Source organism: Conger conger, chromosome 13 (assembly GCF_963514075.1).
Source record: "Conger conger chromosome 13, fConCon1.1, whole genome shotgun sequence".
Lineage (NCBI taxonomy): Eukaryota > Metazoa > Chordata > Actinopteri > Anguilliformes > Congridae > Conger > Conger conger.
Genome location: NC_083772.1, coordinates 19,308,015 through 19,335,262, shown reverse-complemented (window position 1 = coordinate 19,335,262; position 27,248 = coordinate 19,308,015). Strand labels below are relative to the sequence as shown.

Below are 27,248 nucleotides of genomic sequence, written 5' to 3'. Positions count from 1 at the left end.
TCCCCGACACCTCATGGGAGACATTTTCCCTGTCTCCTGGGGTCCTGTGTGATGTTCTCATCTCCCGTCCGTTTCATGTAATTAAGGCATTTAAAACGCTGTTTGTGTTATTATGTTTTAATCAGTGGAATTGGGTATCCAGTGGATCTTTTTTTCTTCTAATTTTCTGTCTGGGCAATTGCTTCTTCTGAGGATCACATGTAGGCCTAGTCTGGGCTTACTGTAGCAGTTCAAGCCACCTGATGCCCTATTGCGTAAGGCTGACTAAAAAGCGTGATAGAACCAATCAGATTGTGGGAAATCAATCTCGCTGTTAACTTTGCTTTCCAGGTGCTTTTAGGGATCAAGACTGCTCAGACTAGTGGTTAGGTAACTTAGTAAGTGAGGCGTTGCAGATTTGAACACTGGGTGGGGCACTATTCTTTTCTTGAGCTTGGTCCTTTAAGTTGAAGTATTTCTGGTAGCCTACGTATCCAGCTGTATACATGGATGATGTGGAAAATGTAAACCATGTCAGCCAGCCAGAACAAAAGCCTGGGCTGAATAAATAAAGCGAGGAGAGACCTCCCCAGTATGGACCTGAACTCAGCTGCACTCGCTGCGTGTTCGTTTGACTCCTCTCAGGCTTTCGGGCGTGACCTGCGCCGTTACCTTAATTCCTAGAAACGTGTGGCCCTATTTGCACCTCCTGTGCTTCGGTATTCCGCAGCCAAACGGCCGTTAGATGCGGTTCCCGATAGCGCCTCTTTCCTTCTCTTTCATCATGCTGTCAAAGTGCGGAATTCCTCCCATAACGGAACTACGTTTTCTTTTTATGTTTTTTCCCTTTTGGGACGTCTGGAGTTAGCTAGCGGTCGTTTGTGCCGTCCTCCGCAAAAAGACATCTCCTTTCTCCCCCCCCCCTGCCCGGAGCAATAGCTCTTAATAATTGCGTTTTCGCAGCAGTCTGATTGGAGTTTCTCTCTGGGAAATGTTTGGTGTCAGCACGGTGATTGACATTGTTTACACAGCGTGTGTTTGCTTAGATGTGCCCGCGCCAGGTCTCCCTGAAGTCACAGGCGCTCTGGGGAGAAGATTTCTCACGAGAGAAACTCCACAACTCTAGTCCCTCTTTGCCCAACGCGAGGGATTCATTTCAGCCGTGTCTTTTTATACTCGTCTTATTTCATCCCTTATGTCCGAGTCTGCCTGGCGTCAGGAATTGCTAAAATACTCCGGAAAGCAACCTTCTGTCATTTTCTGATGGCCATTTCATGATTCTGTGCAGGGCACAGTTTGTAGGTATTTATAGATTTTTACTCGTATTCAAAGTCATTAAAGAAAAGATACATATTCGTCATAAAATATGTTTACATTAGTTTTTCTTAAAATACTTTAACAGATGTTCCACATCTGCATCATTTTCACTTATTTATGAAGGCACATTTACGGCTTTGAAGAGCCCCAGGAAATAGTTAATTAATGAAGGAAGTCCCTCTGACACTTTTATTGTCATTGTTTTACTGGGGCAATTGACGCAATTTGTGTCTTTCCTTATTTGAGTTAATAGTTATACATTAGCGGAGCTTTGTGCCAAACGTGAGCGTTTCAGCGTTGACCCTGGCTAATGGACGGAGGTCTTAAAACAGGAATTGGCCTGTAAATACCTAGCTAAATGGTGAGAATGTGTTGTTCTTATACTGCCTTTCGGAAAGTGCCAATGGGCATCGGTGTGTTCGTGTTAACCTCCGATCCCTTTTCTCACCACGTCCCTGGTGTAGCCTGTGTTTTTGTTTTTCTTTCGCCCCCAAAGAGAGTGTAGAATGGGGGTCTCTAGAAATTAATTCCTGACCAGGATCAAACTATTATTCCACACTGGACCTATTCTGCTCTTCTGGGCAGAAGGGATGACTGAGGAGTTTGAATCTAATCGCAGTTGACAGTGACACAGCTGGGGGGGAAGGGGCACACAGGCACATACAGCCACAGCCTTGGGAATTGGTTATTAGTATTATTTAGTTGTAATAATAATAATTTGTTATTTAGCTGACCCTTTGATCAAAGTGACTTACCATTGATTAGACTGATTGATTGATTAGTCATGTACCTTCGCCACTAGGCTGCAGGCTGTTGGTTATTAGCAGACATCCTAGCATTATCATAGGTGTTGTGCTCTGTGAATGTAAGTTTGGAGGATGCTAATGTTAATGGCAATCAAGATAACTTCCACCCCCCACACCCCCATTTCATAAGAAAAAGAACCATTAGGCCAGTGTTAAATACAAGTTTAAGATGGAGTTTCTGTGCTGCTCCTATTGCAGATAATGTAACAGATATACTGTATTTTTACAAGAATAGACTGAATAAATGGATGGAAAAATGAAATGATCTGAGAGGGGGGTTCTCAAATGAAGAGTCTAGCCTGGAGAATCAGGTGGAAAAAGCAGGGAAAGGGGTTAAAAAGTCTCTGAGCACCCGGCTCAGATGCTAAGAGGACCTTATAAATAAATAATCATACCCTTTTATCATTAATTCACATCCGGAACTTTAAAGTGATGTGGTTGCAACAGAAGAAATCATAGTGAATGTGGCTTGATATTCTAAAGAAATTATCCCAATTATGGTTGAATATGGTAAGGATAAGCAATTATTCCTATTGTTGAATTTGGTATCGTGAAAAGAACATAAAGAATAATGCAATATCTGATTGCTGGCTCTTTACCCCAGCACGTGTTTATTGAGATTGCCTTTCTGCACTAATCTACCGTGTTAAGGATGTTTTTCTTTTTGTGTAACATGTTTATTTTGGGCTCAAATGACATTGAAATGGCTGTATGTGTATTCATAGCAGACTGTGAAGTCCATTGCAGCCGATGGCTCTCTTTGAGAGCAAAGTCTGTGACATTGAAGTCCCGCCATCTCCAGAATCCACTCTTCCAATATATCCAAAATATATTATTTCCAAAATATATTATACTGTTTAAAATACTGAAGTCCCCACATGGTTCACATGATATGGATGTGAATACCTGCAAGATAGAGCTGACAAGGACATTCTCCACTTTAACCTCATGTTCATTGTTTTCAAATCCAGTGTGCTGCATTGGAGCCAAAAAGCCAAATTTGTATCACTGTCCAATTACTTATGGACTGCGCTGAAGTTACTTAGACTGTATAGGAATACACTGTATAAATATTAGCAGGCATATTAAGTAGCCTGCCATTACAATACTCCCCTGCAGTAGTGGCCTAATCTATCATCACTCATCTATGCCACGTTTCACTCGTCTTAATCTTCTAGCCCTCCTGTTGGACTTTGTATTTTCATCTACAGTAGGACTGTCACATTGCATTTGTATCCATCTAAGTTTAGTTGCTTAATATGTCTATTGTATCATGCCATGCTTCTAGTTTGACGTGCTATACTTACTGACTTGGCTTATCTTTGTCATGTGAACTGTTGTAGACTTGATATTCATGGCTGCACATTTAATACTTTATGTGAATTTTACCTTATCCGACCTGCTCTGTTCTGAACATCACTGCACTTATTGTATATCTTTGGTTAATAGTGTCTGCTAAATAAATGTAATGTAAGGTACCATTGTTTATTGAAAGGTTGATTGCCATTTAGGATGCATTAAGTGTGTGTGTAGCAGGAGGCTAATCATATTACAGACCCAGTATTCTTCAATGAAATGCCCTTTTGTATATTATTTTCCTTAAAACCACAACTATTCATGTACCAGTATGTGTACACTTTCTAAATATTACTTCATAGATGTTGAGGAGCAATAATCTCCTGATTGATGGTTGGTTGAGTCTTCAGCCGTGATGTTGTAGCTTTAATGCTGGTTGGCACAAATAGCTACTGCAGAGGAAGGATTTTACCATGGCAATGAGATCTTTCAAAATAATTGAAAACTATTAAAAATTTAAATGTTGCCATTACACTGTTCAATGTTAATCTTTCCATACTTGCGTAGGTGTTTGTATGCATAAAGCTGCATTGCCTTGAACGCAATCTTTGTTACTATATAAAGACTCACAACTCGACTGAGCTTTAAAACATCCCTTTCTTTTAACTCCCGGTGTGCACAAACACTGCAGGCCCATTTCTCCCTCAGAGGACCTGCAGCAGAAGACTATCGAATGAACTATAAAAAGTTAAATTGGGGTTTGTACAGTATGTTCATTAACAATTCAGGCAAGGCTAATTAACTGCACTCAGTTCAAAAAGAAACATTCTCATTGGTCCTCAGGTCCCCCAGAGCTCGGAAAGGCTTATCTAAACCCGGAGTTTATTATCTACACATTCAACACGCTTTTTTTTTTTGTTCTACTTTTTCTGGCAATGCCAAAATGAAAGGAGGAAGACGAGAGGCGTGAAGTGAGCGAGGGATGAGAGAGATGAAGTTAACGAGTGTGGGGTTTACAGTGATCTGGCCTTATGTGACCATCACATTCATTTTGTCTTTTTACTTCTCTGGGCGTTCAACATGGAAATCTGCACTCTAAGCTCTGCTCTCCGCTCTGTCCCACTGCAAATATTCATCTCCTTTCTCTCGTTAGGTGATATATTATCTCTGGTTCCTCTGGTTAGGTGATAGTTTATCTCTGGGTTACTCTGGTTAGGCGATAGTTTGTCTCTGGGTTACTCTGGCTAGATGAGTTTATCTCTGGGTTTCTCTGGTGAGGTGATAGTTTATCCCTAGGTTTTGGGGTTCGGTGATAGCGTTTATCTCTGGGTTTCTCTGGTTAGGTGATAGTTTATCCCTAGGTTTTGGGGTTAGGTGATAGAGTTTATCTCTGGGTTGACTGGCAGGGATACCCCAAAATGGTTCTGTGTCATGTTAAGATTAATGTTAAACACACTTCTTGGCAAACTCACCGAGCAGCAGAAGACAAACCTAGACAGAGCCTTCATGGCTCCCGCCTCATCCAGCTACCTTGAGAAAAGTACATATTGGGCTTTAAGGATCCTGACCTTCTGGAATGTTCTTTAGCTAGACCGCAGCAAAGAATTGCACGTTAGATACGGGCTGATAATTCAAAGATTGTGGGTTCACTTCTCTGTCGAGTACACTCCCACTGCAGTGATAAGCCAGGTACTTAACCTGAAGTGCTACATTAAGATATTCAGCTATAAAAATGGACTGTTTGTAAGAAAAGGAGTAAATAAACATCAACTTTATATGTTTATATTTAGCTGGAGTGTCAGGTAAAGTCTGATTGCAATTCAAAGGCTGCAGATGACTTGATTTTTGGTGTACATTTAGATTATAATGTATTGCTATCTATTTTCTTGACTCTTATCTTTTTATTTTATTATTGTGGTCTGAATCCTCAGCAGTAAGGCAGACTGATTTAGTTAGTGGTTTTTGTTTGCGACTACAAGAGGATTTAAGAGACTGAAACACAGCTCGTTCAGTTCTTTGTTGGGGGTGGTCGACTGTAATATAAAAAAAAGATTAAAGGGAAAAAAAGAAAAAAAATTGCGCCACTGTGGCGGGACTTAGAATTTAATGACTCATTGGCGTGACCTCTGTTCCCGGTGAAGTCTGAATCATTTGATGAACCTAGTGTGGATTGCTATGAGATGACCCCCCCCCCCCCAACCCACTGGGGGCCTAGTTCGGCTAGCCCACACACTGCCTTATGGGAACTGAATAAAGGACTGTTCTGACCAAGCTTATCGCCATCACGGCCGTGCTGAAACAGCAGCCTACAGGGCCTTTTGAAATGGCTCTTGATGTGAAAAGCAGTCACAAGAACACAGCCTCTAAACTGTATGTGACCATTGGAAATGCATTTTGTCATATGGTTTTATTCATCAGCCATCTTTACCTCTGTGGTGGAATGCATTCTGTGAGGAAGTAAATTCAATAAATGGATCTATACTTGAGAAATATTTTTTCACGAATATGCTATAAATTCTGAAAGTGTTCATTACTCAACCTGCTTACCAGCTGCTGATGTCACCAAGGATGATGCAGGGTGACCCAGGCATTCATTTGGGTGAAATAAATCATGTCCTCTGACTTTTATTCTAATGGCCTTTCACATACATTACATTACATACACACGCGAGTTTGTATAGTCAGAACTATCTAGGACGGGAATATCTGGCCCTCAAATCCAAATCCGGTTGTGGTTTTTTTCCTCTCGGGTAGAATTAGCACTCCTGAATCGCCAGGCCACCTTCACACCCGACTCCCAGGTAACGGGATGGTGGAAAACCAGCAGTTCTCTGCCCTCGTGGACTTTAGGAAGGGCTGCTTTTTTGCTCTTCTGCTGTTTGTGGCAGTTTTAAAGTGACCACTGGTATTCACTTTTTATATGTAATCCCCCATTTCAATGTTAGAGACAAATTAACAATGTCAAATAAGAGTCATGTTTTGTATATGGTTGCATATCCTTTGCATGTCATGACTTCCTGATGTCTGCGACCCATCAACATCATCCGTCTAGATATCTTATTTTCAGGTTGTCCTGCAAGCGATACTAAAACTCTCTGCATTTGAAGGGATCTCTACGGGAATTGGAAGGTCTGACTAGATTCAGCTGTAAATTATGCTGATACAGTATGGAACACATATATATGAATAAAAAAACCTTTAAACCTCTGAAGTATAAAAAAACCCTTGGTAATTCATCCTTTCTTTAATGTTTGAAGCATAGACTTGCGAGGTCACACGCGTGTTTGGTTAGCAGGAGCAGGCTTAATCATATGTAGTTTCAGACATGGGCGTAGACACAGGCCAGTCTGTCTCTCTCTCTGAAAGTCCACAGTGAACAGCGATTGGGTGCCTGTTATAGCAAGGTACTCCTGACACCAGATACAAACTCTGTGAAAGGAAACTTCCCTGCTTTCTTTGGGATTCTTTCCACCCTTGTCATAATCATTTAAGTGGAAAGGAGTTTGCGTTTCGGGGAAACGGACACACACACACACACACGCATACGCATGCACGTGCTCATGTGCTCCCACACACACACACACACATAGGCAGACACACATAAATGCACACATACACATGCGCACCCAGACACATACACATATACACACGTTCATGCGCTCACACATACATGCCAACACACACCCACACATGCACACACTCATACTCACACTCACACACACATTTACACAGGCACACACAGACACACACACACACTCATTCGCACACACATTTACACAGGCACACACACACACAAACACTCACGCGCACACACACACACAGGCACACACAGACACACACACTCACTCGCACACACACACTCGCACACACACACACACACACACACTTACGCACACACATTTACACAGGCACACACAGACACACACACTCACGCGCACACACACACTTACGCACACACATTTACACAGGCACACACAGACACTCACGCGCACACACACACACACACACACTTACACAGGCACACACAGACACACACACTCATGCGCACACACACATACACACACACACACACACACGCTTAAACTCTCTCTTACACTCAGACACACACAGAGTATTATTTGTTTCAGCTTCTCCCTCCAGTACCTTTGTGGGAAAGACATCACTGAACCACATTCTATTGGGACAATGTAATCTCTCTGACCCGAGGCCTTCTTTGAAGCCGTGTTTGTGCGAGGGAAGGCCACCCTCTGGTGGACAAACCTACACACTGCACACTTCTATTTCTCTCGCATAAATCGTTTCTCCCACCCTAGTGCAGTTCATATTTAATACACACAGATATTCCATTATTCAAATTGATTGAAACAATTTGGTTTCGGTGGGCTTTTACCATAAGCAAACAGGATGTGCAAATTAGCGGCCTGAAAGCCTCTAATTAATATTTGTGTTTTGTTTTTTCCTTTGTTTGTTCATTTCTCTCCCAGAATCCCCCTGGGCCACATCTTTCCACAGTCAGCACGTTCCTGAGCATCCCCGGCCAACCACAGCAGCAGCCCCCGCCTCCAAACGGGCCGCAGAACCCTGGGCTGAACACCCAGCCCGTCCACCGGCCGATGCCCCAGCCACAGAAACCCCTCAACGACTCGGTGAGATTTACAGTAACAGCCAACTATCGGCTGCCAGCAGTGTCGTCATGTGTTATTTAACTGTAACAAAGTAAGATGTCTGTGCTTAAACAGAGCTACAGGCTAGCAGGTGTGTTAGTATAAGGCCACAAACAATCGATACTCACACTCATATCATTAAAGTTCCTTAATCTCATTTTAATGGTGCAAGTGGAAACAAAAAAATCACGCAAAGATTTCGGCTTGTGTATTAATTGATCGGAGCATCAGTCATTGTCTGCATTATTCACATACTTATTGTGTGCAGCCATGTTAAAGCTTGACACAGCTGGATATATTCTTAAATGACTGTACTGTTACTGCACCATGTTTCATTTCATTCTCTTTTATGTAACTGCCTCTGTCAGTATTCAAATCAAATCAAATCCATTTTACTGGTATAGCACTTTTTGTTGAGAACTGTCGCTTTACTGAGTAGCAGAAAGGAAAATTGAGCAAAAGCCAGACACTTTTAAAAAAAGTGTGCATTAAAAGGTGGCATTATGCATACCCTTATCAGAGAGAAATGTGTTTTACGGTGCTATGTCTCCGACGTTTCCATTTGCGTTTCAGGTTTCAGTGGGAGAGGGTCTGTCTGATGAAGTCTGTGACCTTGTGCGTTTGTTTCGCGTTTCAGGATAAAATGAGTCCGCAGGATCAGCTGAGCCGACATTTAACAAGGCCGCCTCCAGACTACAAGCAGCAGCCCCGGAGGAATGTGCCGACGGTACCACAGACCAGTCTGTACACAGGTATTAACTGTGTGTGTGTGTGTGTGTGTGTGTGTGAGAAAGAGAGATTGAGAGAGAGTACATGAGTCAGTGAGATATTTCCAGACCATGGTCCAATACTTTGCAATACTTGAACCCTTAAGACAATGTAAAAATTTAGCTAAAATTCCATGAGATTACTGACCATTTTAAGAGACCGCTTTTCACCAATAGAAAAAAAATATTGCTTCATATTATTGTGTTTGTTTTGTTATGTTGAAAATACAAGGGGGTCTGCAGATGTGTATTCAAATTGTAGCACCATGTAATTTTAAATGTTTGAAGGTGTTTTTCAACCCAGGTTTCTTGATTTCACACATTCAGTCATTTCTCATCTACACAGTGTAAACTCACCCATAGAGTGCTGTTAACTCAAATAGAGTTGGTGTTGTGCCTTTTGGAATAGTATTAACACCATTAGTTGATTTAACCCTGTTGTTTTAAAGCGAGGAATGTTGCTGTCTGTCTGTCTGTCTGTCTGTCTGTGTGTTGATCTATGTGCAATATATATAACATTTTTAAAAAATTTCTTCCAATAGGAGGGCTTCCTCTGTGCATTAGCTCCTCCCAGTCATTGACAAGCACCCTGACCAATCAGAATGCCCTTCAGACCAGCTCCTGCCAGCTTGCCACTGGTCAGCCTCCTAAAATGGCGCCACCTCCAAGCGACAGGAGATTTGAGCCCCAAAATGGCGGCTACAGCCAAACCGGTGTGAACCAGCTGCAGCAGCACTGCGCCCAGAACCCGATGGGACTGAACCCAAACAAACCCAGGTTCCCTGGCAACCCGGGAATGGCCTTCGGATCCGTTACCATGGTGACCGGCCAGCACGTCAGGCCCACGGCGGCCCAGGAAGTTTCTAGAATCCTTGGACCGAGATTGGGCAGCGTTATGACCGCTTCCTCTATGGGGGTACCCACGAGTTGGGGGCAAGGACCGAAGGATGGTCTCGCGCAGGACATCAGGAGGTACCCCAACACCCTGCCTCCTCATCCCGGCGGGAAGAACGACATGGGCAGTCATAAATTTACCCACAGGCCCCCGATGGCCGTGCCCAATCAGATCGCCCCAGACATTGGTCTGGGCCTGAACGGCCAATCCACCGAAGCAGGTCGGAACCCTGCGTCCAGACTTTGCCCGCCCAGAATTCCCGGCGTTCCCACCCTGAATCCAGGCCCGCCGCTGCAGGCAACGCCTTCCGGAAACTTCTCCTCCCCTGCCGCCCACAATCCCCCCCGCCCCTACCAAAGCGGCAACACGGGGACCCTCACCTTCGACTTCCTCCAAGAGGGCGACAACACTGTCCCAGGGATCAATACTGACTCTGACTTCATCGACTCCCTGCTCAAGTCCGGGCCCAGTAATGACGACTGGATGCAGGACATTAACCTGGATGAGATTCTGGGCAGTCAGTCCTGAGTCACAGGTGGAGATACCCGTCAAGATCTATGGTGATGCACACCATACTCCTTTGTCAAGAAACAAAGATCGTATCCACGAACGATGATGTACTATCCGTCTTTATGTAGGGAAAAGTTTGGAATTACTAAAGGGACACGGTGGTTTTAAGAGCTTTTTTTTGTTGTTGCTATCGTTGCTGTTGTCATTGTAAACCAAATGTTTTAGTCATGGAAATATTACAGAAACATGCATAAGGTATTAAATTATATTTGATTTCTCTGTTCCTGTGGAAGTTATGCATTTCATTTTAATATTTTATCTGTATTGTAAGTTATGGCTGAAAGCAATCCTTGGATGATGTTCGAAATGGTTTGTTACACTGTCTTGCTTCTGCTTTTTTCAATGTGATCCTCACCTCTTTGGCCTAGTCACAGCCCAGAAAGCTCCTGCAAGCTGAGGTGTCCAAACTGTGTTTTTCTGGCACATTTGGTAATTGTTCTTAGCACTTGTCATTGTTTAAGCTCCTTGGGATCTTCATGTAAACTCTGCATCAACTGGCTGATTCAGAGACGTCATAAATGGTGAAGGTACTTGCCCTGTCTCTGTTTGTAGCACACTTAATGTAAATGAACACAGAATCCATGTACAAAATACTTTTTTCTTATTTTGTTGGTAACTATGTGTATGTGTATGTGTATGCACATGCGCTTTTGTGCATGCTTGTGTGTGTGTGTGTGTGTGTGTGTGTGTGTGTGTGTGTGTGTGTGTGTGTGTGTGTGTGTGTGTGTGTGTGTGTGTGTGTGTGTGTGTGAGCGGCTGCTGAAAAGACTAGTTAGAGGGTGGCACATGTACTGCAAAAATCACCAAAAAAACAAAACATGTATTTTAGTCTTATGTTGAGACTTAGTCTTATTTTACCTTTTTGCTAAATAAGATGAAAATATTACCAATGAGGTAAGCCATTTCGACTTCAAATTTCACTTGTCAAGCAAACATTAACTTGAAATAAGTTAATATTTAAGACAAGATGGTTGTTAAGACGGTCATTTTTGCAGTGTGTCACTTAACAGGCACAAATGTTGGCGTCTGATTGACCAGTAGAGGTCACTATTGTGCCAGGAAACCCTCCCTTCCTTGGACGATGCTAGAACCAACTGTTCAACCTAAGGATGTTTTGATGATATTGTATTCTAAATTAACCATAGTAAGAAGAATTGGCTCCAAAGCAGTATAATTTTCTGAAGTTACTCAGTGTTAAATAAAGTTCTTATTTAGGCCTGCTTGCTTATTAACCCTCCTATTATGTTTGGGGGTCAATTTGACCCATTCAGTGTTTGACATCTCTTAAAAACTACTTAACCCTTTTTATATTGATACTGTAAGATTTTTCTATTTTCTATTTCGGTGGGAATAACATGCAATAAATGTTATGCTTTGTTTTCGGAAGCCCTGTACCAACTTTGCATGTTTTGTATGGGCTTATGTTAACCCTTTGTAACTGTATAAAATGTCAGAAAATGTACAACCATTTTTATTTTAATCAAGAAAAAAAAAAAAAAACTATTATTTTGAAAATCTTTGTGGATAATTCTAGTGGCACTTTCCCATACAGGTGCCAAACTTTCACTTTCACTCAGGCTCTAAAATGAGATGTTCCTCACAGATATTTAATATTTATGGATAAAAGGCTAGTCATTTTGGAGACAATAAGAAGGCGACACACAGTGTCAAAATGTTTCTTTTGCAATAATTTATTTCAACTGTTTGGGTCAATTTGACCCCAAACATAAAAGTGGTCATAAACTCTTAACATAATAGGAGGGTTAAATCTGGACTAATACCTCATACATATATTCATACATTTCAGTAAAACATTCTTTGCACAGTAAGTGCAAAAGAGTCATTATGAGTAGGTTCAGTGATTGACAGTCCATTCATGAATGATTCTGTAGTGATTATGAAATTGTTCTTTAGCTCTTTTTAGGCATCTATGTTTATTTAATCTGAGCAGTAATCTTAATATATTTCAGTAACACTTTATTTGAATGGTCCTTCACAAGTTCTATAGAACAAGTTAATTGGCCCTAGATAATTTATGAACGCCTGTTCATAATCAAGGCATGTTATCTCACTATTGATTCAGCAAGTGACTTTACTGTGACATGTCATTGACACACTCCACATGCCAATTGCCATTTATTGACATTAGCACTTATGAATGTCTGCGGAGTGCTTGTGAAGATGCTATGTCATGCTTCAGAAATGGTGAAATCGTGAAGTTTTGCCCATGTCTATTCCGATTGTGAATCTCATCTTTAGCACTGGAATGAGGCAAAGGTCATTTAAGCTATCACCTTGAGCTTATCAATGTCTTTTTAAAAGACGCACAATGGTTATTACATGATGGGGGATGAGAGGGAAATGTTAGGTATTTGTAATATTCTTGGCAGGTATTAGGTATTCTTGCTAGATATTCTTTTGATATTAAGGACATAGCGCATTGAATCATAATTGAACTTTGCAAGGGTGATACAAGCTCCATAGTGAATCAGTTCCTAATATAATCCTCCAGTCATACTGGTCTTCGTAGCATAACATGCTAGAAAATGTCAATCACATATCATATTGCAACAGTACGGGACAGATTACAGCGTAAGTTGGAACAATTCTGCAGTAGTTTACGGTAGTAATTATCAGTAGGAATTCATAGGTTTACTGAATGAAAGCATTACTACTACTAAAAGTTGTCCATTGGAAATGTCCAAGAAAATGTATGACATTTCTTAATCTTAAATATCGGTTGAGTTTTGTTTGTTTTGGCCTCATTTTGTAATTGTGATGTTCCTGTAAAGAGTTTCTGTATTTGTATGGCTGTTTTTGGGAAGAGACAGACCGAGAGCCCCTCGATGCTGATTCAACTTTTGGTTCCACTGTATTTTATATATTATTGAATGTACAGCTTATATTGTGCTTTGTACAAAAAAATGTAAAATATGTTTTGATAAATCATATGATTCAGAAGATTATATTTATACTTCTGTGAAAAAAAATGTAGTTAATATTTTATTTTGTACTGAACACGATTAGCCTAAGTGTTTAATGTGATGTATAACTTGTGCAGACATTTTTTGTCTTTGAGTATTCATAATAAAGAAGTAATGATGCCGCTGTTAAAATAATTTCTGTTCTGCAGGAAACTGCTCCTTCAAAGGAAAACTGGATTTGGACAATTACACAGGAAATGTGGCTACTAAGAATATGGCACCAGTAGGCTAGAGGATCGGAGGCATAGCTAAACTGAAATCCATATGTAATATCCTGTTCTCTTTTTCACTTTGGAATATGTGCATTTCAGAAGTTCACAAAGCAAAATCTTCAGTAGAATTAATGTTAGCTAATGTCTTATTCAGTGTAACATAAATATCTTTATGTTATTACATCTTTTCAATCTTAATGTATAGTCACTTACATTTTCATGTATTACTATCAGTACAGAGCTGTTTTTAGAAACCAAATACCTATGGTACAAGTTTGCTTACAACCATGTTAAAGAATATCCCTGTATATCACTAGCATAAATCTATACCAAGAAGGGGTTGACCTAAGAAGACCAGGAGTATGTTCTATAATAAACCTGGGAGCTGTATCATGAAGCAGGATAACTGAGTTTGCTTGATAATGGCACTGTAAAACTCGGCTCTATGGTCCATCTTCCAAATTTGGGCGCATTCCAGGTTTTAGTCGGGGAAATTATCCAGCTTACACCTTTCCATTCACAACTTTGAGTAATCTTTTTCTGTTTTTGTAAGCTGATTTTAAATTATTTTTGTTCCACTTTACCGTGCCCAAAGATGTTTAATGGAAAGGCTTTGTACTGCATGGAAAAATGTAGGCTAAAACGGGGGGATGACCAACTCAAGTCCTGGAGGGCTGCAGTGTCTGATGGGTATTTGTGTTTTCTCTTCTGTCTAAGTTACGTCATTGAGAACAAGTTTTATGGATTATTTAGCCAATTATTTAAATGAATAATTTGTGCTGGAATATGCCCAAAGCCAACAGACTGCAACTCTCCATGACTGGCTTCTCACACATGTATTCACAATGTCCTTTTAATTCATCACATTAACTAATTCAGATGTTTCAAAGCAGTATTGTGGTGTTTGCTGGATAACTGCAGTGTCATCTTTTTACTTTAGTCCCTGTTCCAAATCTGGAAAGGTTCTGGGCATTATGCAGTTATCCAGCTATTGTCAGTTATTATGCTTCTGTAAATGGGTTGTAAAATAGTTATGCGAATAGTCACCAAATGCATGCTATATGGTCCAGAATAACTTTAGTTTTTCCTGTAGCCGGTATGATGTGGTTTAGAGTAAGCATTCAATCATGCTTTCAGAAAATATGTTCATTTATTTATGTATTTTTTGTACATAGTACTGCAGGCCTACAAACATCTATCCCAGTCTCTAAATGGGGCTCTGGTTGAAATTTGTGACAATTTACCTTCCCGTTATTAGAGTTGTCCCCCTAGTTCCGTGCCTAAACTTAGGGGGCGGGATATTACTACGTCGGCCAAAATGTTTTACCACCCCCTCCACTGTCTGTCAAGGGGGTCGAAAGTAGGCTAGAGATAGTGTAGCAGAGTTGGACGCGGCGAAGTCCATGTTGAGACGTGTAACGTTAATGTTTCGTGTCAGTTAAGAATGCCAGACCTATGGTGAGCCTGCCTAAAATTCTGTTGCCATCGGCACCGTTTTTAATGGGGTAAACTTTTTTTTTTTAAACAAAATGGCCAAGCCTAAACATTCGTTCAATCTATTTTGAGTATTCGTGTTGTAGCAATAGGTGACGATACTATTTTCCGAAAAGTCCGTATTTTTACTCTTTCAACCAGAACCATCTGAAGTTGTCCACAAAATGGATTTTAATGCGCTATGTTTTTTACGCTGTTCAGCATTACTGACTTGTTTTTTAACGAACGTGACATGTGGTAAGTAGGCTACCAATAATATGAAAATACTTTTGTCGCGTATTGTATGATGGATGTCTTTTTTGTTTGGATCTACCCTGCATCCATGATATCAACAAGTATATCGGTACCTAAGTGTTGTTTCCATGGTTAATGTGGAACGTCACTATTTATACGCCGTCGAGCACTGCACGCGAATATATGGTGTGATATAATGAGTTACTATACTTGCTTGTCAGTACACATTTTACGTGGAAAGATTTAACGGAAGTCTACGTTTAGGTGACATTGTATGACGTAAATACAGGAATATTCATATTCACTTCGATTCTCGGGTTTGTGTTTTTCACCTTAAAGTTTAACATGTTCACTTTGCTGTAGCGTATAGCTTACGATACCACTTTTAATATTTTCCAGGCGATTTGCACAACGATGCATATAGAGAATCAATACAGCCAGAAATCAGTTTGTATGGCCTAGATCTTATCGCTACTCTCAGATAGGCTACTTTCTGCTTGGATGTACCAAAGACGGAGCGTGCCACCAGCAGTTTTTGTAGCGTTACTGCATTTGTCACTTTATTTTTTATTATCCGTTTCGTGTGTGTTTTCAATTGGGTCCTGGACCTTTTTGTGTATGTGTGTGTACAGAAGGGTACTGTAGATATTTGTAAACGGTTTCTGATGGCCAACTGGCTCTCCAGTGCCTGCTTTCCTATCCATCTGAATAAATGTACATCTGTAACAAAATATCTTTTCACATTTTTAACATAAGTATGTGTACTCAGTGAGCAATTTATTAGGTATTCATTAGACATTTTTTAGATGCAAGTCTTCTGTTGCTGTAGCCTATCCACTTAGATTTTTGACGTTTTGTTAAACACTGCAAACCATTGTTGTAAGTGTGGTTATTTGCATTACAGTCACCTTCCTGTCAGCTTCTGGCCCTTCTCCTGTCACCTCTCATTAACAACACGTTTCTGCCCACAGTACTGCTGCTCACTTTGTTTGTTTTTCGCACCAATCTCTGCAAACTCTAGAGACTGTTGTACATGAAAATGCCGGGAGATAAGCAGCTTTGGAGACACTCAAACCACTTTCTCTGGCACCAACAATCATTCCATTGTCAAAGTCACATTTCTTCCCCATTATGATATTTGGTCTGAAAAACAGTTGAGCCTTTTGACCACATCTGCATGCTTTTATGCATTTAGTTGCTGCCACATAATTGGCTGATTAAATATTTGCATTAACAAGCTGGTGTACAGGTCTACCTAATAAAGTGTCTACCTCACTGTGTATTTACAGTGTTTTTCCACTCAGTATCTAGAAATCTATTTATTTGATCACAGTTGGAAAACAAACTTGATTTCCCATACATACATCCATTGATCCATCCATTATCTTCACCTGCTTATCCTGAACAGGGTCGCAGGGGGGCTGGAGCCTATCCCAGCATACATTGCTCATAAAAGTCTGGAAATGGGTTTTCATTTATTTATTTCACTATAGTTCACATAAACTAGATTCCGAATCAATTTGCATCACAAAAACGAGTTTTGCCTTTTATCACTTTTTGGACATAAAACTATATAGTCTTATGTATTTTTCATAAACATGTTTCTGATTTTAAATGTCTTAAAATGTGTTTATTTTCATTTATTTCAGCTTGGTTGTACTATATGATTCCCTATCCATTTTCATCAAAACATGAGATAAAAAATATTTTTGCCTTTATCACTCGTAGGACATATGACTATAGCCTTATGTATTTTTCATTTTCCAGGGAAACACATTTTTGATCATAAAAGTGTTAAAATGTATTTTATTTCATTTATTTCACCATAGTTGTCATAAACATGATTCTCTATCAATTGGCATCACACAATTAGATTCAAATATATATATTTTTAAATGTTTTATGTTGTGTATTTTAAATTTTACATTGGGTTCAGTAGTCGTATATTTTAATATTTTTTTTCTAATAATGGGAAACAAATATCTATCTATTCATTTATTTCACCATAAATAAACATGATTTCCTATCAATCTGACATTTTAGAAATGTAGCATTTTGGACTGAAGGCTATTGCTATATGCATTTAGATTTTTTCCCCACTTAAACATAATTTTCAACAAACAAAATAACGATGATTTCGCATCCGTTTCAACATAAACACAACATTCGTAACGTTTCACGCGATTTCGCCCGTCTCACACAGTCAGTCACGATCGCGTGTTGTGGAGAAATCCCTCGTCTGTTGAAGGCGAGCGAAGGCGGCCTGGTTAAGGTACTGGTTAAGGTAAAGGACTGGGATACACAAGGTCGGTGGTTCGAATCCCGGCGTAGCCACAATAAGATCCGTACAGCCGTTGGGCCCTTGAGCAAGGCCCTTAACCCTGCATTGCTCCAGGGGAGGATTGTCTCCTGCTAATCAATTGTACGTCGCTCTGGATAAGAGCGTCTGCCAAATGCCATTAATGTAATGTAATGTAAGGCAGTCGTGACACTCAAGTGGCTCCGGCGATGCAGGTGATCTCTCTCACCGACACATCTTGTGTGTCATTTACAGGTGTGCGGACACCTACACCCGCAGGCCATGTCACCAGGCCGGACGCTGTTTCTCTCAGAGTGACGCCCGTCCAAACTACTACCACGGGAACCACGGAATCCCTTCCTTTCCCTACAGGTGGGACTGCTTCTCAAATGCACGAGCCAGCATATTTGAACGTAAATGCTTCAGGCAGTTACAAGTATTGGAAAACAGTAAACGCTAAAACATTAGGCGTAAATAATTAAATGTATTGTTTTGGGATAGTATCTTTTTCGACCATTTGTGTCAGTCATCCGTCAATTTTGGAAAACATTTTCCTTTTATTGAATTTGAAAATAAAGTGGGGTCGGTGGGGAAATGCCTGATGAAATACACGCAGTCTCTGTTGCATTTTGCACCCAATGCACAGGATAGTAAGCATATTTTTTTTTTAAAGTATGTTGAGTTTAAATGGGGGTGTAAAGAGCAATCTGGTGTCGCCTTCACTGTAAATTAATATTTAGAAATGACTCTTGACGCAAGCATTTCATTTCAAACTTTATGTTGTTTTTAACCACTTAGACACCAGTGAATTACCTAGAAAATCCCACCAATTTTACCAGAAGCATCCACTTTCATCAAAAACATCACTTTTTACGTACAGCTTCAGTTGGCGTTCTGTTTTGTTGAAAGTGCTGTGGGATCAGCGTTTAAATGAATAATAACGTAATAATGAGTGTGCGAGGCAGGTGTGAACAGGAGTGAACAGGACTAAACAGGACTAAACAGGAGTGAACAGGAGTGAACAGGACTAAACAGGTGTGAACAGGAGTGAACAGGACTAAACAGGAGTGAACAGGACTGAACAGGACTAAACAGGTGTGAACAGGACTAAACAGGTGTGAACAGGAGTGAACAGGACTAAACAGGTGTGAACAGGAGTGAACAGGACTAAACAGGAGTGAACAGGACTAAACAGGTGTGAAAGGCGTGAACTGAGTGCAGCCCCGCCCGGTGACGGTTGCCGTGTCTGAACAGGTCACGCCGGCCCCACGGTGCACACCTGCACAGACGCGGCGTTCCACACCGGGAGCTTCGTGGGAGGCGTGGTGCTGACCTTGGCCATGATGCTCACGGTGTTCCTGGGATACCGGCTGTCCTGCTCCCGACCGGAAGTGCGCTACAGCACCATGTAAGCGTCAAACGCGGCACTGCATTCAACACGTGATCATTACCCAAACACACACATGTAACGTCAGACACTGCATTCAACACGTGATCATTGCCCAAACACACGCATGTAACGTCAGACACTGCATTCAACACGTGATCATTACCCAAACACACGCATGTAACGTCAGACACTGCATTCAACACGTGATCATTACCCAAACACACGCATGTAACGTCAGACACTGCATTCAACACGTGATCATTGCCCAAACACACGCATGTAACGTCAGACACTGCATTCAACACGTGATCATTACCCAAACACACGCATGTAACGTCAGACACTGCATTCAACACGTGATCATTGCCCAAACACACGCATGTAACGTCAGACACTGCATTCAACACGTGATCATTACCCAAACACACGCATGTAACGTCAGACACTGCATTCAACACGTGATCATTACCCAAACACACGCATGTAACGTCAGACACTGCATTCAACACGTGATCATTGCCCAAACACACGCATGTAACGTCAGACACTGCATTCAACACGTGATCATTACCCAAACACACGCATGTAACGTCAGACACTGCATTCAACACGTGATCATTGCCCAAACACACGCATGTAACGTCAGACACTGCATTCAACACGTGATCATTACCCAAACACACGCATGTAACGTCAGACACTGCATTCAACACGTGATCATTACCCAAACACACGCATGTAACGTCAGACACTGCATTCAACACGTGATCATTACCCAAACACACGCATGTAACGTCAGACACTGCATTCAACACGTGATCATTGCCCAAACACACGCATGTAACGTCAGACACTGCATTCAACACGTGATCATTACCCAAACACACGCATGTAACGTCAGACACTGCATTCAACACGTGATCATTACCCAAACACACGCATGTAACGTCAGACACTGCATTCAACACGTGATCATTGCCCAAACACACGCATGTAACGTCAGACACTGCATTCAACACGTGATCATTACCCAAACACACGCATGCAACGTCAGACACTGCATTCAACACGTGATCATTACCCAAACACACGCATGTAACGTCAGACACTGCATTCAACACGTGATCATTACCCAAACACACGCATGTAACGTCAGACACTGCATTCAACACGTGATCATTGCCCAAACACACGCATGTAACGTCAGACACTGCATTCAACACGTGATCATTACCCAAACACACGCATGTAACGTCAGACACTGCATTCAACACGTGATCATTGCCCAAACACACGCATGTAACGTCAGACACTGCATTCAACACGTGATCATTACCCAAACACACGCATGTAACGTCAGACACTGCATTCAACACGTGATCATTACCCAAACACACGCATGTAACGTCAGACACTGCATTCAACACGTGATCATTGCCCAAACACACGCATGTAACGTCAGACACTGCATTCAACACGTGATCATTACCCAAACACACGCATGTAACGTCAGACACTGCATTCAACACGTGATCATTGCCCAAACACACGCATGTAACGTCAGACACTGCATTCAACACGTGATCATTACCCAAACACACGCATGTAACGTCAGACACTGCATTCAACACGTGATCATTACCCAAACACACGCATGTAACGTCAGACACTGCATTCAACACGTGATCATTACCCAAACACACGCATGTAACGTCAGACACTGCATTCAACACGTGATCATTACCCAAACACACGCATGTAACGTCAGACACTGCATTTAACACGTGATCATTACCCAAACACACGCATGTAACGTCAGACACTGCATTCAACACGTGATCATTACCCAAACACACGCATGTAACGTCTCGTTTAAAAACCTTGTTTTTAAATTTGGTGACAGCTCTATAAATTTCCCTGGTTCAAGCCTGTACTTGAGCACAGTAAAATCATTAGGATACACTTGCAGTCTGCAGCTGTAGCCGGTACTCATAGATGTCATATAAGATATGATTGAGTCGATTAAATCATTTAAGAGCAGATGGCACAAAATCCTGAAACGGATCGGCCCTTGTTGTGCACCCCTGGATGAGGCACACTCCTGCCCCTGACCCTGACCTCTGAACTGGAGTTGGTCCCTGAGCACTGCACTGTGAAGTAAAACTTCACCATTTTGAAAGAAAGATCAGTTTTCAGCATTTGAAAAAAAAAAACAAACATGACATTCTCTCATTGTACAATTTGATACATTTGAAAATAGCTTGTTTTTGAAGTCTGAGAAAAATAAACATAAAGCACAAGTTATTACAGGAGGAGTGATGGTGACTGCATTGTCGTAATATGATTCAGCATGCCACATTGGGATAAAAATAACAAATCTGGCATAGAAAATTGGAAATAAAAATTACTAAACTGACGTAGATCAACCATTTAAGATTCAATTCCCTATGGATACATGCATTTTGACTTCTTTCAAAATGGCTTTTTTGTTTTCTCTCTTTTCAGACAGGAAGAGCACGACGCCATCATTTAAGGACGGAGTCAAAAAGGAAGACAACCCACCACAAGCTCCATCACATTTTACTGTGTAAAGAACTGCAGTGATAATGGCGTTTTGGTATACTGTTAATGGTATAGCATGATAATGGATCATTTTACAATATTTTTTGCCAAAGCAGAGCAGGCAGTGGAACTGCATGTTGAGCTTACAGTGCAGTTTTAGGAAGTCAGTTTTCATACTTGAAATGATGCAGTTGTATTGGAGACAAGTGCACAGTTCTGCAATATGTGGATATTTTATAAGCCATCGTTAAATATGTAATGTCTTAATCCATGCCATAGCAATAAATCTAGGTGGTGTGGCAGGTTTTTACCGTTCACTGGTTCATGAAAGATAGTCCTTGGAAACGAGCTTTGTGCATTCTTTAGCCTGGCAACAAAGTAAGCAAAATAGTGCAAAACACTGTAACCTTCCAACATTGTCCAACATGCCCAGGCATAGATTTAATAGGTTTCTGTATTCGCCTGCTTAAGTAATCCCTCATTTAAAAGATTTTTTTCATTTGATATTGGCTAATATTTGTTTAATAGGATTCTGGTTCTACTGATTGAGTGATTACATTTGGTTGCGTTTCCTTTTAATGAATTGTGAAATAAAATGCATTGTAGAAATCTATGAAATTTACATTTGGCAAGGACTGGACCAATTGATCGTTTTGGTCTAATACAAATTCGTATTTAGCTCAAGTTGAGTGGAATGAGCTTTTTAAAATGTCACTCAGCGCTAGAGCAGATGGTTAAAAAGTGTGAAGACCCTCTTCATGGGAGATGTGGGAAACCGCCTCTTGAGTACACAATGCAAGAGCTTTACTTTATTATTATTTTTGTTTTTATTTAGTTTTTCCCTGTTCAACCTCACGTTTTGTCTTTATATTCATACATTTTAATAGAAGTATTTCTTCAGAGCCTAAGGATAAAAGTCTAAAACAGGGCGCATGCAAACATTCAAGAATGAAGAATTGACAAATGTTACCACAAAGTATATAGTTTATTCTGGGCCCATTTTACAGGTATTATATAAAGAGATATAATGTAACAGAATTTATGGGTCTAGCATACATGCACATACTTTCCATCAAAAAATCATTACTGAATATAAATTCATTTTGTGTGCATTTAGACACATCTAAATACCAAACCTTTAAAATGTGTTATTAGCCCTACCTCTACATACAGACAGTCAACACTATATATAGTTTGACAAGTACATACTACTATGCAGAAAATCACACAAGTGACAAACACCATTTAGTCAAACTTCTGTAGACATGTGCAAAGACAGTTCTAAATGGTATCACCAATTTCTAAAACAATTTCATTTTAGTTGCATCCACACCCCCTTCCCCCACCCCCCACCCCCCCATCCCCCCATCCCCCATCCCCACCACAAATACTGTGCCTCGTGTCAAATAAAATGTTTCTGAATGCAACTGCAGAATGCGGAACTCACTCAGGTTCCCATGGTAACACTGAATGTAGTTTTCAATTTTTGACAATAATGTCAGAACTAAAGTCTAAAAGAAATAAATCATACAATTTTGTGGGTGGGTTAAAGTATTTTTTGTTCTTGTTTTCATCTTGCATGGAAACAAAAAATAAAGAAATAATCACATTTAACATCGTAGTGATGCAATTCATTTTTAAAAGGACAAAAGGATAATCTTTCTATTGTTCTGCATTTCTATAGGATTTTAAACATTGCCACCATGTAAACGTTTGATTTTTAAAACAGGAAACTCTCTTGATCGGAATCCAGACAACGGTCACTGTAGCATCTCCTAGACCTAGAATGTAAACGACAAAGCAACAAATGAAAGACTGGGGATAGCTCACTTACCATTTCAAATCCTGAATCCAAAACTCAGAAAAAAAACTACCAACTAAAAACTTAAAATTAGCCACCTAGTCAATACAATACACATCTTGTGTCCACAGCCATTTTGTCTTCTCCATAAAAACACAAAGACCCTAACCTCACCTACTTGTTGATGCAAACATATTTCACATACATCTGCATACATGTTGCTCATGCTCATAGAAAGGGAGACAAGTTTAGGGAAAGTGGAATAAAAACACTCTTTGGAAGCCGCACCAAAAATTCCAGACTGACATTTTGATCGAGTTTGCTCATGTTGGAATTTCCCTACATCCTACAACTCTCATCGTTCAGAATTACCATCGAAAACTTCTACAACTAAAACTCTACCCTTGTCGTCTAACCATCTGAAACGTGTCGTAAACCACCTTCTGCAAGCAGCCTTTTCAGTCCATCACAGCACAGAGGTCTGGGAAACACCAGCCCCTTCCATCTCTCTATTCTCACTTATGTCTTATAGGAAAATAAGTCATCTTTTCAAGAGCGTCCATAGCCAAGAGAACACTCAACTAATAGTGTCCATACACAATAGAGCGTCCAAACAACAGAACATCAAGAACAAGAGCATCTATAGCCAATATCCTACATTGCAAATCACTCATCCAGCAAATAAATGTAATTCAATGCAATAACAGCCTTGCACTACTCGGGCATTAGGCTCACAAAAAAATAAATGGTTTACCAAAAATGTGAGTGCTAAATGAGTAAGAAGACAAATGAAAATAAAATAATAATTCTGCACCCTTGGCAACCAAAACATGGTTTCTAGAGTAACACTGAAAAGCAGAGCAAAACATGGTTTTGTTTTTTTAAAATGTTTTTTTAGTTTTTTTTCCATTTTGAGTGATGTTCCCATCCTGAGGTTAGGCAGGTGTCGTTGTGGTTGTGATGTGCTGAAAGGTGGCCCAAAACAAACACTCCTCTTAAAACTCACCTACAAAAATCAGCAACGATTAAAAGGACTACAAGAAGGCTGCTTGATCTATTATACATCAATCTAACAACCTAAATTAAAGGATAATAAAATAAAAAAAACCAACCCAAGGTTGAATCAGGCTTAAATAAGACTGAAATATAAAGAAGCTAGGATTCCTTAAAAATCCCTAATTCCCAATACAATACATTTTTTATAAACCTCTACTTTTAAAATGGAAAGATACTTTTGATTATTGAACATGAATGTATGTAGAACCATTAAGCTTAATCTTTTAAAAACAGCTTAGCACATATATTGATTTACGTTGCAAAATAGTAGCGTAGTGTTATTTTTTCTTTTTAATTCTCTCCAAAAAAACAAAAAAAAAAAGAAAACAAATGGAAAGGCACTTGATTTGACAAGGTTTTAAGTTACACTTGCTGGCACAGCCAAGCAGCAGCACTGGAAATCACGGAGCTCCCCCTCCTGGCTGCACAACGCCACTACATCACAGCCAGCCTGTCGAAATCACCCCCACTCCAAACCAGTACTGAGAAGAACCTTTCACATCAGATACATATTCATATTTTTTTTTTTTTGGTTTCTCAGGCTCACATAAAAGACAGACTAATACAAAAAATTTAAAATAATGAAACGCTTTGAAAGAACAAAAAAACCCCAAGCTGTCGGCACAGAAAAGGAAGAAGTAAAAGTCGTGTTGCACAGAAATGAGATGAGGTTAGGGCCGGTGAAGGAACCGCAGTGCACAGACTCTGCTCTTAAAGGGGGTGACAGACAGCGATACTGAGGGGCAGGTGGGGTTTGGGGGGGGGGGGGAACCCTCAGAAAAATCGTCAATTCATGGGCCAGCCTTGAGGACGTGAGTAAGCGAGATACTGAGTGAAGGAAAAAATAATAATAAACTCATAAAAAGGATAAAATAAGAACTCCTGCTGCCTGCGATGCTGCTTGTCCTTTTGCAGGTGGAATAATAATAACAATAATAATGATAAAAAAAAGGAAGACTGAAATGTCCTTTAGCATCTCTCCAGATCCTTCACAGATTGGCCTTGGTGCAGCAGTAGTGTGGTAGTGTGTGTGGAGCTTGCGGTGTGGAGCGTGCGGTATGAGTGAGTCCCCGCTGCTCTATAACCAGGTGAGGAAGCTCTCCCCGCCTCTCTATAACCAGGTGAGGAAGCTCTCCTTGTCGATCTTGGTGGCGGCGAGCACGGACTCCATGTCGTTGAGGATGTCGGAGCTCAGCTCCTCCTGCAGGCTGGGCATCAGCTCCTCGCCCTCCACCGCCATGCCCTCGCTCTCCAGGGTGCCCAGGTCCACGTTCGTGCCCGGGATGGTGTCCAGGTAGTCCGGGAAACGGCTGGGCTGCGTCACCATGGAGACCGGGCCCAGGGAGTCACCTATTGGTTAAACAAACAAATAAACATTTCATTCATATTTTGGTAATTTGTTTTTGTTAATATACTACATGAATTTAAAAGGCACTACTAACAATACCACTACTTCATTCTTATAACATTATTATCCAGATCTGGGTCAATTACGTAATGGTTTTGGATTAAAATACAAAAAAGTATTTGATTAAAAAACGATGACATATTCAGACATGGTAAGAGCAAACGTGTAGCCATAGTAACAGTAATGCTAACGGTGTTAGCGCTTACCCGTGTCCATCTCGTCCACACTGTTGAGGAAGTCGTCAGGCGTGCGAGGGACACTGTAGCTACTCATGCTCAGACCGCTGTCCGTGCTCTCATCTCGAGAGTGGTACGTCCCGCTGAGAGAGGGGGAGAGAGGGAGAGGGAGAGGGAAACAACATTACCACAGAGCCCTTGCGGTTGAGTATATTATACATAAACATTTGCAGCTCTGACATTTTATGAACAGACGCCCATTGTCAAAAGGCAATTTATTCGATCATGTGCCCAAATTGAATTCAAAAATGAAAATGACCGAACAGTTGGATTCAGTCAATACATAAACGACAAAGCCAAAAAAACTAGCAACAGAAAATCGCTTTCTGCGGAAGATTACTGTTAAAGATCTAGATCATTTCAGTTCTGGCCCTGAAACACCCTAAGGATCCTGCATCCAATTAAACAAAGAGGCTGGCAAAACACAACAACACAAATGAATAGTATTGAAAGCTCTCAGTACTGCACAGACTAATTGGGTCTCAGAAACGCTGGGAGTTCCTGCGTCAGCATGTTTGTGCAGATCCAGATTTGCACAGACCCGGGGAACGACGGGCCATTCAGTCCGTGGAAACCAGGGTCGGGCAGAACGCCGAGAATATCGCGCTCGCTAAGAATAGACCCTCTTATTTCCGCGATAAGAATTAGCGGGGGCCGGGGTGGTGGTGGGGGGGGGGGGGGGGGGCATATTTATGTGCCGGTCCTGTAGGCCGATACTAATTAGCAGAAAATAAAATATGTAGGCAGTGGGGGCCAGTGAGGGGGGGGTGAATGGTGCTATTGTGAGAGAGAAGGGGGGGGGGGGGCAGAGGAACTGTCCCGTCCATCAGTCAGACTGCGTTCTCATGGGACCTCCCCCCCCCCCACCCGGAGCCCTGAGAAACAGGGCTGGGGCTCCTCACTCGCCCCCCAGAGGACCAGAACCTGTCAAAACCGGCTTCTTTTTTTTTTTTTAAACACCCAAAATTCACACGGTTCACTTCCCCCTTCCCCGCTGTCAGTCACTCCTGTGCGATTCAGGCCTCATCTCTGGGCAGATCTACCAGTGATAGACAGCACATTTTCAGTGCATACAAATTGAGCACTGAAACGTTTTTCTGTTGTTCATGTTGTTCACTCAGTTCCTCCGCTCGGCGTTCCAAAACCGTCCACCAGAGGGCGATGTAAAGTGGTTCCTGACCTCCCGAATCATAGCCATGTGCTCAGGGTTAGGCTTATCCACAGGCCTGCTGTTTATCTCACAGACACGGAGTGCCTCCACTCCCCTTCCCCTAACAA

General features: G+C 41.2%; 3 protein-coding genes across 5 annotated transcripts in view; 2 read left to right on the top strand and 1 right to left on the bottom strand.

Annotated features, from left to right (window-relative positions):
• Positions 1-10,989, top strand: part of LOC133108032 (mastermind-like protein 2) — a 74,098-nt gene extending 63,109 nt beyond the window's left edge. The window contains exons 3-5 of the mRNA XM_061217440.1: positions 7,883-8,044; positions 8,700-8,814; positions 9,372-10,989. Of these exons, the coding sequence (XP_061073424.1) occupies positions 7,883-8,044; positions 8,700-8,814; positions 9,372-10,252 (1,158 nt within the window). The 3' untranslated portion in view covers positions 10,253-10,989. The remainder of the gene's footprint in view (positions 1-7,882; positions 8,045-8,699; positions 8,815-9,371) is intronic.
• A 3,850-nt stretch (positions 10,990-14,839) lies between these two features.
• On the top strand, positions 14,840-22,078 carry LOC133107983 (porimin-like). 2 transcript variants are annotated; one of them, XM_061217359.1, is made up of 5 exons: positions 14,851-14,948; positions 15,186-15,221; positions 17,773-17,889; positions 18,772-18,925; positions 21,413-22,078. In XM_061217359.1, the coding sequence occupies exons 1-5, from the start codon at positions 14,935-14,937 to the stop codon at positions 21,509-21,511; spliced, it is 420 nt and encodes a 139-aa protein (XP_061073343.1). In that variant the 5' UTR covers positions 14,851-14,934; the 3' UTR covers positions 21,512-22,078. The 2 variants fall into 2 exon arrangements, with proteins under 2 accessions (XP_061073344.1, XP_061073343.1); XM_061217360.1 differs by having other exon boundaries at positions 14,840-15,221.
• Positions 22,079-22,844: 766 nt separating this feature from the next.
• The window catches only part of LOC133107982 (transcriptional coactivator YAP1-like), a 36,934-nt gene continuing 32,530 nt past the window's right edge, over positions 22,845-27,248 (bottom strand). For both annotated transcript variants that reach the window (XM_061217357.1, XM_061217358.1), the window contains 2 exons: positions 25,941-26,053; positions 22,845-25,676 (listed from right to left, as the gene is read on the bottom strand). In XM_061217357.1, the coding sequence (XP_061073341.1) occupies positions 25,438-25,676; positions 25,941-26,053 (352 nt within the window). In that variant the 3' untranslated portion in view covers positions 22,845-25,437. The remainder of the gene's footprint in view (positions 25,677-25,940; positions 26,054-27,248) is intronic.

What these genes read in the sequence shown, in the direction of transcription:
- LOC133107983 (XM_061217359.1), top strand. An exon ending in TTTAACGAACGTGACATGTG is followed by an intron (nt 15,222 to 17,772) that starts GTAAGTAGGCTA and finishes TGTCATTTACAG; the next exon opens with GTGTGCGGACACCTACACCC. An exon ending in GAAGTGCGCTACAGCACCAT is followed by an intron (nt 18,926 to 21,412) that starts GTAAGCGTCAAA and finishes CTCTCTTTTCAG; the next exon opens with ACAGGAAGAGCACGACGCCA.